The 10,865-nt window shown below is 45.7% G+C and overlaps 1 protein-coding gene across 1 annotated transcript in view; it reads right to left on the bottom strand.

Annotated features, from left to right (window-relative positions):
* Positions 1-206: 206 nt before the first annotated feature.
* Positions 207-10,865, bottom strand: part of LOC147641328 (RNA-binding protein-like RNA recognition motif protein) — a 78,659-nt gene continuing 68,000 nt past the window's right edge. Inside the window, exons 4-5 of the mRNA XM_086810272.1 lie at positions 881-1,007; positions 207-786 (exon numbers count right to left, since the gene is read on the bottom strand). Of these exons, the coding sequence (XP_086666398.1) occupies positions 511-786; positions 881-1,007 (403 nt within the window). The 3' untranslated portion in view covers positions 207-510. The remainder of the gene's footprint in view (positions 787-880; positions 1,008-10,865) is intronic.

The following is a 10,865-nucleotide window of genomic DNA, read 5'->3' as shown; positions in this document are numbered from 1 at the left end:
GAGCAAAAGCCAAGGTGTGTCTTGTATTGATGCCTAGGAATCTATTAAGTAGAGCTTGAAGAGTTACCAAGAAGAGTCACATGAAGAGTCATGTCCTTTGTGTAGAGACATGGCCTTCCTTAAGTAGGTGTGACCCTTGATGGATGTATGTGTTGTGTTTAGGTTATGGCTATTAATGAATGATCACGAGTAACTAAGGAATTAAGTCATGAACCATGAGAGTGGATATTCAAATTCAACATAAAAGCTAGTGTGTTTCTAGAAGTTGGACTTAACAATTATCATTGTGACTAGTTCAATGTGTAAGAAGCAGATGATGTGTGCATGTCAAAGCAGTATTTACAAAGGAAAGCTTTCATCAAGGCTCAAGAGCACATTTTTGGCACATTCAAGGTGATTGGGTGCATTCACAGCTCATAAATTTCTCTGAACAGCTCAAACCCTGACACTTGATTTCTGTTTAAGCCATTTGGATAACATGGAATTATGGCCTTGACCTATGTCATTAAATTAAATGGAAGTCTTCGACCGCTTTGCTTTACCTACTTCACTTCCCTGGAGATCTTCTTGTTCCATTGCCCTCAGTTTGTTCCTTATGGCTGCAATTTTGGCATTTCTGCTCGTTTGAAAAGAAGAAAGGGGAGTTGTTGTAGCTGGTGTAGTTGATAAACTTGTTGCAGGAAAAGGCCTCTCAACAGCAGTTTCCTTTTCATCAACAAATCGAACCACTAAAGGTCTTCCAAAAGCCAACCTTCCATCCATATCCTCCTTGGCCTTCTCAGCTTCCTGAAATTCAAGTAATAAAGAGCTCTTTAGAAAGAATGTGAAAAACTGAATGAAAAAATGTTAATAAAAAAAACTTGCTAGGGAGCACAATAACCTCTCTTTTACTGAACTCCACAAAAGCAAAACCTCGTGGCTCCCCTCGCTTTGGACCATGTGTATGCCACATGTACTCCTCTGAGAGGATCTTACCGAAGGGTGAAAACATCTTTATCACATAGTACCTGCTTTACAACACCTTTACTCTCTCTCTCTCTCTCTCTCTCTCTCTCTCTCTCTCTCTCTCTCTTTCTTTCTTTCTCTCGTTATTTGTACCTTGTTTTATTTTTCTTTTCCATGATGAGACATACCATGGATAGCATTGGATCAATTTAGTCTAGACCCAATGGGTCTTTAGGAGACATTTAATATAACTCTCTCTCTCTCTCTCTCTCTTTCTCTCTCTCTCTCTCTCTCCACCGCCATCAAGCTACATTTCCACGTGACATAGCTGAGGGAGACCTCTCGGCCATACTCATTAGCCCCATGCTTGATATTTTGGAGAGTGGTATATACCATCTACTCGGAGCTGATGTTGCTCTCATGTTTCTGTGGTCTTAGTATTCCATGATGAGTTTCCATGGACAGTTTTGTATCACCCTAGTGAGATAGCTATGTTTATGTTTTCTTTCTGTTTTATTTTCCATTCCATGATGAGATATGCAATGGAGATCATAGTTGGAACCGGACGCGTCCGATTGAAGATTCCAGACGTATGATACGTTGGATATCATACGCGTATGGAAAACAGTTTCAGACGTGGCCTTTTTTGGGGAAAAAAACGGCGTGCCCGATAAAGTTGTGTTAAACAATTCTGGCTGGAGTCGTACGTCGTGTCGCTGTCATCTGTGGGTGCGCTTCTCGACAAAGGTGCCGCTCTCGACGATTGAAGTTGCAGCCTTGCAGGCTGCAGCCACAGCCTCCACCTCCTACGGTCCTACTATCCAAGTCCTCATTCTTCAGGCAAGTGCGTGTTGGTGGCTGGCCCTCTCATCATCCTTCCCATGGGCAATCACCAAAGCTGAAGGCTTGGAAGTTGAAGGAGACGTGCGTTGAAACGCAGCTCCTTGCACGTTGCAAGTTGCAACCACAACTCCCACGCACGAGGGCTGGTCCCTGGGCCTGAATTTTGCGCTCTTCACTTGCCCAAAGCTCCCAAACTATGTCTCGGGACTCTACAGAGAATTCTCTGTCTGTGTGACTGTGTCTCCCTCAACTTTCAACTTTCAAGTTCTCTACATTTCAATGTTCATGATTTCAGCCTTCATATTCTATAATTTCTATCGAAGTTGATTTGTTTCCTGACTCAATTGTCCTCTCTTTGTGCATACAGAGTCCAGGACTCCAGACCACAATCTTCACTGATGGGAGAATTAGGGTTAGGTTATGTTCATGTGAGAGACATACACAGAGAAACAACAAGGGAGAGAGAGAGAGAGAGTTGTGGGGATAAGTCAACTCATCAAGTGAGTGTGTGACTCCCCTATCACACATGTATATTGCACTAGTACACATAGTGCACTTAGTACATTAAAAGTACTAAGTGTACTATGTACTATAACTTATGGGCTTGTACACACTATAAGGGTGGGCATAATGCCTTTACCCCAACAACCTCCCACTTAAAGGCAAAGTGCCCTTAAGTAAAGGAAAAGAAAAAATCAGCATGTACATGATAATATACAAGGCCATATCAAGGCTGAAACTGGCCTCATCCAATGCCCATCAAGTGTCTGCAATGAGCAAACCGCTCCGGAGGCAAACTCTTTGTCAACACATCAGCCGGGTTGTCATCCGTATGAATCTTAACAAGCTGAATTTGCTTGTTCTCTATCACCTCTCTGATGAAGTGATACTTCACATCCACATGCTTCGTCTTTGCATGAAAGACAGGGTTCTTTGCCAACTGGATGGCACTCTGACTGTCACAATGCAACAATGGAATATCCCCTGTATAGCCCAAATCAACCACTAACCGAGATAGCCATAATGCCTCCTTGCAAGCCTCTGTGGCTGCAATATACTCGGCCTCTGTAGTAGATAAGGCAGTGCACTTCTGCATCCTGGATATCCATGACACAGCACCTCCTGTGAATGTAAATACATAACCGGTAGTAGACTTCCGGTTATCTGGATGACCGGCATAATCCGAATCCGTGTAACCATACACTAATGCATCCTGTTTGCCAAAGCAAATGCACAAATCCTGTGTGCCCTTCAGGTATCTCATGACACCTTTCACTGCTTCCCAATGCTTCTTGCCAGGGTTGGCCATGTATCTAGAAACCACTCCCACTGCAAATGCAATGTCCGGCCTAGTAGCAACCATGGCATACATGAGACTGCCACAAGCTGAAGCATACGGAATCTTGGCCATATCAGCCCTGTCTCTATCTGACTGTGGGCTGTCCATAGCACTGAGTTTCACATATGGAGGCAAAGGAGTACTAGTCTTCTTCCCCCCGTCCATATTGAACCTCTGCAAGAGTTTGCCAATGTATTCCTTCTGAGACAAATACAACACATGCTGATTTCTGTCCCGAAGTATCCGCATACCCAAGATGTGATTTGCATCACCCAAATCCTTCATATCAAAGGTTTGATGCAGCCTCTGCTTCAAGGTATCCATCTCCTTACGAGATTTCCCGGCAATCAACATATCAACAACATACAAGATGAGGATCAATAGACTGCCATCCAAAGCTTTCTTGGTGTACAAGCAGTGATCTATGTCACTTCTCCTGAATTTCTGAGATTTCATGAATGTATCAAATTTATGATACCATTCTCTTGGTGCCTGTTTGAGCCCATAAAGACTCTTTTTCAGCTTGCATACAAGCTTCTCCTTTCCACTTACTGCATAACCCTCTGGCTGCTGCATATATATCTCTTCATGGAGATCACCGTGAAGAAAAGCAGTCTTCACATCCATCTGAATCAAGTCCAGATCATCATGTGCAACCAAAGCAAACACAGCTCTAAGTGTGGTCATTTTGACCACTGGAGAGAAGATCTCCTCAAAGTCCACACCATATTCTTGCTTAAAGCCCTTAGCCACTAACCTGGCTTTGTATCTTGGCTTTGCATCTGATGCAACTTTGAGCCCGTATACCCACTTGCATGGCAAAACCTTCTTGCCTGTAGGCAAATGCACCAACTTCCATGTTTCATTTTTATGCAGAGAATCCATCTCTGACTTCATGGCACGCTCCCATAGAGCTTTGTCTGCCCTCTGTAAAGCCTCTTTATAACATGAGGGCTCCCCACAGTCAGTGAGCATCAAGTAGTCAACCCCTGGAACAAACCTGTCAGGGGCTCTGGAGGGTCTTGTGGACCTCCGTACCCAATGACCATCATTTGCAGGTTGCTGTCCAGCCTGCATATCACCCATTGGTGGCTCCTGTTCCATGCCATAAGGTTGAAATATCATGCCCGGTATCTCCTCTTACTGTGGTATATCCATAGGGATATCTTCTGCTATCTCTGGTTGTCCATTTGGACCATTTTCAGCACCATTTAAGGGCTAGTTTTCCTGCTATAATGGCTGATTTACAGCCCTTTGTTGTTGTCCATGATGTCCATCATCATCAAAGATGACTCTGCCAGGCTCCTGTTGCCTTGCAGGCTCCTTATACATGCATGTTTCATCAAAAATGACATCATTGCTGCGTATGATCTTTCTATTCACGGGATCCCAAAGTCTATATCCCATTTCACCTCTGTCACCATATCCTAGGAATATGCATTTGTGAGACTTAGGATCAAGTTTGGTGCGCATTTCCCTGCGTATGTGCACGTACGCAACGCAACCAAACACTCTCAAGTGCTTGTATGACGGTGGCTTCCTTGTCCATACTTCTTCTGGCACTTTCCCACTAAGCCTCGTGTTAGGTGACCTGTTTATAAGATGAACGGCTGTCATAGCAGCTTCAGCCCAAAAACCATGAGGTAATGCAGCATGTGACAACATAGAACGGACCTTCTCCTGAATGGTCCTGTTCATCCTCTCTGCTGTCCCGTTTTGTGGAGGATCATAAGGAGTAGAGAGCTCCCTCTTGATGCCTTTAGCATCACAAAAGTCCTGAAACTGTTTGGACATGTACTCTCCACCATTGTCGGAACGCAAAGCCTTCAGTGTTTTGCCAGTTTGATTCTCAACATGAGCAACAAACTTCTGAAACACTGAGAATGTATCACTCTAAAAACGAAGAGGATAAACCCACACCTTGCGTGTGGCATCATCTATAAAAGACACAAAGTATTTTGCCCCTCCCAAAGAAAGCTGAGGCATCTCACATACATCTGTATGCACAAGCTCTAACTGAGCATCTTTCTGTCCAAGAGCTTTCTTGTGGGGGCACTGTAGTTGCCTACCATATATACAATGCTCACAAAACTGAAAACTTGAAAACTTTAGAGAAGGCAAGTAACCCAAACGAGACAATTGCTCCATTCCCTTCACACTCATGTGTCCCAACCGGCTATGCCACATAGAAATTTCCGGCAGCTCGGTTGCATTTACATTAGCATGGTGACAAACACCTGCATGCATAAAGTAAAGAGTGTCCACCTTAGAGCCTCTGGCAACAACCAGTGAGCCCTTACTAATTTTCCACTTTCCACTACCAAATGTGGTAACATAATCAGCATCATCAAGCTGTCCAGTAGAGAGCAGATTCTTCTTGATCTCAGGCACATGCCTGACATCATGGAGCATAAGCTGTGAGCCATCTGAAAACACAAGCCTCACATCACCTCTGCCAAGAATCTTGCATGCATGGTTATCACCCAAATAAACCACTCCTTCATTGCCAGCAGTATACCTAACAAACAAGTCTCTGCAACCTGTGACATGAAAGGAGGCACCTGAATCAATGATCCATGAGTGCATACCATGACCACCTGTAAGAAGTGAATGGGCATCAAGTGAAGACGTAAATAGGACCTCATCCTCACTGCCACCTGCATGTGACACATTGATTTCTTCGATCTTGACTCCACTTTTGCCCTTTGGCTTCATCTTTCTCTTTGTCTTTGCCTTTTCCCTTTTCTTTTTGATCATTTTTCCATTTGTAACATTGCTTTTTAATGTGTCCTTTCTTGCCACAATAATGGCATTCCGAATCCTTTTTGGAGCGAGACTTGCTCCTTCCCCGTTCTTGGCTTTTTCCCCTTTGCTGGGATCTCCCACGTGCATTCATTGCATTGGACTTTCCAACAGAGTTGTTCTTCCTGTTCATCTCTTCTTGAAGAAGAGCACCCTCAACATCTGCATATGACAGCATAGCATTCGAATTGCTAGTGGCTGTCCTGAATGTGTCCCAACTCTCTGGCAAAGTGCATAAGAGAAAAGTGGCTTTGAACTCATCGTCCATCGCCAACTTTTGATTAATGACCTGGCTGACAATACCATTAAACTCATTTAGATGGGCTGTCATAGACGCCCCTTCCTTCATCTGAAGACCTATGAGTTTCTTCAACCAATACACTTTGCTTGAGGCACTTTGTTGGGCATACAAGTCCTGCAATCTCTGCCACATTCCCCAAGCTGTCTTCTCTTCACGAATGCTGAAAAGTAATGAGTCTGACACAGACAACATGATAGTAGATCTTGCCAGCTCATCCATATCTTCCCACTCTTCAACAGTAAGAGAAGCGGGCATCACACCCCTTTCTTTGATAGGCTTGTGCTGCTTTTTCTGGAGCAACACATTGTAGCACTGGGTTTGCCAAATATCATAGTTATGCGAGCCTTCAAGCTTCTTGATGTGAAGCAATGAAGAGCTCTCACCTGTGGTTGCCATAGCAAAATGCAACCTGTCAATGCCTGACTCCCTGCAAAATGTGCAAACACTGCACCAAAAGCACACAAAGTGCTCACAGTTTTTCTCCCAAAGTTTATCTCCCACTGCGGAAGCACAAATGCAACTTTTCTCCCACTTTATGTGATGAAAACACCAAAATCTGGTTGCTGCAGATTTTGGACAGCACCTCAAATGTGCTCTGTTGCTCTTCCAAAGTACTGTACAGCAGTACCAAGTGCTCACCAATGATGTACCAAACCTGTACCGGCAAGTACAGCAACTGAAATTGAACCTTTTGGTCACTCAAAACAGTGTACAGCCATGCCAAAACTTGCACAAAGCTGTGCCAAATCTGTACCAGCAGGTACAGTAGCAATAAATGCTCTCCTAGCTGTCCAAATGAGTGAAAATCAGACTTTTACAGTCCTGTACACTGCATACAACAGTCCCGAACAGAAATTGGTCAAAAGCCCCTTGACTGCAAGCTGATTTTTGAGGATTCAAGGCATAAATGTCTTGCCTGCTGCTTTGCCAAGCTCAACAAGCATAAAAACTTGAAAAGCCCCTTGATTTAAGATCAATTTCTAATCATACATGGTACATTGAAGCACATGAAGGCATCCAGAGTGTTCACGATGCTTCCCCCTGGCCACATATACATCAAATACATGAAAGCCCCTTGATTTACAGGCACATTGAGTGCTTGTAAGGCATCAGCACATTATCCACAGCATCAAAAGCGATCGCCTGCATGCAAATCAACCCAATCGGCACAAAAGCCCCTTGATTTGCACTGCAATTTGCTGCAATTTTGCCCAAATGTGCGATTTTTTACATCATACAGCATGTATGAGTGCTTAATTGCACAATTACATCAAAAGCCCCAAATTTCAACATTCAATTTCCTGCAAATTGATCCTGATAGTGACCAATGTCCTGCAAATTGATCCTGATTGTGACCAATGTCACCCAATTTTGCTCAAAATTTGAGCAATTTGGCACCTGTACCTGCTCAATTGCAAATAATGGACATAAAAATTCCCGAAATTGAAGCAAAATACCTCTAATTTGGGCTGAATTTGAGGGGAAATTCTGATTTGAGGGGCAATTCTGATGTTGACTGCTGATTGTGTGGATAATTGGCTGCTGCTACTGTAGAGGACACGTGGAGGCACCAGGGGACACGTGGCTCTTGGTCCCCTCCCTCTCTGCAATCACAAAGAAGCTCAAAGATGGAGCCAATCGCAGCTATGGCAACAACGCCAGAACCAAGCAAGCGTAGAAGGGTATTTCGAAGCCCGGTTCAGAGACAGCCTGCTTGCGCTCCCAAGGAGGGGTTCACTGGAGCCCGGCTGAGCCCACGAGGGGAATCGCTATCGCACAAGCTCGGCTTGAAAGGGTCTCGACAGCCTTGGTTCTGGTACGCAGCCTTCTCCGCCTGCGTGTACACACCCGCCTACGAGCTCGCCTCCAGCTTCGCCTACTTTACGACTGGCATTTGTTCGCCAACGATCACTTTGCCGTCTCCGCCAGCAGCGCCACGTTTGCACGGTTGACGCCCGACTTGTGGACTTCGTTCGCCTATGGCTGCTGCCTTCGCCACTCGCCTAGGTGGCCAGCCAACTCTATATGCTCTTATCGCCTGCGTATCTTTACGATTTATGTGTCCATGCGCCTTGCTGCGAGTGTTGATGCCCTGCAGGTCTTGCTGCGAGTGTTGATGCCCTGCAGGTCTTGCTGCGAGTGTTGATGCCCTGTAGTATGACAGCAGCAAAGCAAGCAGCTCGTTCAGCTATCAAGGAGAAGAGGGAAGAGGGAGGGATCACTAAGCTCTGATACCAGTTGATGGGAGAATTAGGGTTAGGTTATGTTCATGTGAGAGACATACACAGAGAAACAACAAGGGAGAGAGAAAGAAAGAAAGAAAGAAAGATTTTATTAACGTCTTCCAAAAGACCGAACTCGGCCTATGAGACAAATCGGAGTACCTGTATGGGGTATCCTCTGTCATCCCAACAAAATGAAAAAGTACTAAATAAAAAAAGCTGAATCTGGGTGTGCAGGGGATGGAGCTCTATTACTAGGAGAATGCAAAGCTATATGCATGGAGTATACAATCATGATATGCAACCTAGCTAGCTCCATCCTGTACCATACTGGGGGTATAAAATGGTATACATCAGTGAAGGGGGTGTCCACAGCTTCCTGAAGAACATGCCCGGGTGTGCTCTGAAGCGAGCCAGTCGCTCCGCACCCTCTCTGTGAAACTGAGCTCTGATCTCTGTCATCTCTCTCTGGTATAGGCGTGGTGTCCGAAAGCCAGGTGTCCTCTGTCTCCTGCGGGCTCTAAGTGTCTCTGCTCTCTGGAGAGTAATTCCCTGCCGTGTAGGGACTGGGAGGGGGATGGATCTCTGAAAAAATGTAGTAATCTGTGTCTGTCGCCCCCCCTCTGGAGCTGTCTGAGCCTGTAATAATGTCTCTTTGTGGCGCTGTATGTCTAGAATGTATCTCCCCAGTATGCGCTGGTCTGCTGTCTCAAAGATCTGTGGCTCTCTGAATAAAATGGGATATCTCTCTCTGATGGCTGTATATGCTCTGCATCTGCATACATAATGCTCCTCACTCTCCACCTCCTCTCTGCACAATCTGCATACCCTCTCCTCTCGGGGGATCCGTGCTGCTCTGCCAGTCTCAATCTCCAATCGGTGTGATGAAACTCTGAGCTGACCAATAGCCACTCGGGAGCCGTGTGGTAAAAAGCCCTCCATGTATCTAGGCCTCTCTATAAATCCATCATCAGTGATACTCATGAAGTGATCTCTGTAGTATAGCATCTTCGGTGGAAGAGGCTGTGTAGGCGATATCCATGTCTCTCGTGTATAGAGCTGCCATAGATCCTGTCTCAATACTCTGTTCCTCTCACTATGAGAGAGACGGATATGTGGTGCATCCCTGTCATACTGGAATGGTGGTAGATGATCCATGTCTAGGCCATGCTGTGAGAACCAATGTGTGACCTGTGCATACCATGATCCTCTGTCTCCTGCCTCAGCCAACTGTCTAGATGCCTGAAAAGCTCTGTATGATAATCTGTCCTGTGGCATCTCTCTGAATCTGTCTAGCAGGCATATAGTCTGAAATATGGCCTCTACCATCATAGGAGGCGCAGTAAACTCTGCTCGGATAATGTCATGAGGTACTGACGGTTTGCTGCGTATCATGCGTGCCATCATGAGGGCCTGTGGTCTCTCTATCTGTGTCCACCAATGAGTAGCAAGGCCTGGCGCCCATACTGCTGCTCCATACATCAATGCCGGTGTGACTAATGTGTCAAATAGCCACCCCTTCGTCCGGGGCTCCTGAAAATGCGCCTGGTGGCACTGTCTCTCTAGCATAGCCAATGCTGCATATCCCCGTGTCAATCTAGCTCTGGCTGCTAAACCCATGGTAAAGCGTGTGGCTGCTGCAGAGAAGGTAACCCCTAGGTACACGTATGATGTCACCACCTCCACCTGGCATCCTGCGAGAGTGAATGTCAGCTGACTCCTGCCCTGTCTCGATGTATGAAAGACCATAACCTTGGTTTTCCCAAGGTTCACAGTAAGACCCCTCTGTGTGCAGAAATCATGGAGTGCATGTAGATGCTGCTGTAGACCACCTGGGGACTCAGACACTAATACAATATCATCAGCATAGAGCATAATATGTACTGAGGTACCTGCTAAATCAACTCCATCTCCGCCTCCCCGTGTAATGAAGTCAGTCACCTCATCAATGTATAACCCAAATAGCGTGGGGGAAAGTGGGCATCCTTGCTTCACACCAATGGTGCTAGCAATAGTCTCGGACATACCTCCTGGACATCTGACTCGCCCAAAAACCTGCTCATATAATGCATAGATGCCCCATGTCATATCTGCTGGTATGCCAAGAGACTGCAGGCGCTGAAAGAGCCTCTCTCGTGGTAATGTGTCAAATGCCTTGCGGAAATCCACAAAGCAGCAATAGAGCTTTCTCTTCCTCACTCTGGCCTGATCAATCATACATCTCAAAGTGAATACATGGTCAGTGGTAGAGAAAGCTCTCCTGAAGCCTGCCTGCCCTGATGAGCGTAAACCTGCTCACTCAGCATATAAGCTAAGCTCCTGCTCCAGCACTGCACCATAGAGTTTGGCTAGCACGTGGCCAACCATAACCGTCCTGTAGTTGCTCGGATCGAGCATATCCCCTGTTTTGTGA

Source organism: Cibotium barometz, chromosome 2, assembly GCF_041138505.1.
Source record: "Cibotium barometz isolate CiBa-2024 chromosome 2, ASM4113850v1, whole genome shotgun sequence".
Taxonomy (NCBI): domain Eukaryota; kingdom Viridiplantae; phylum Streptophyta; class Polypodiopsida; order Cyatheales; family Cibotiaceae; genus Cibotium; species Cibotium barometz.
Note: the sequence above shows the minus strand (reverse complement) of the source record. Positions and strands in the feature narration are given on the sequence as shown.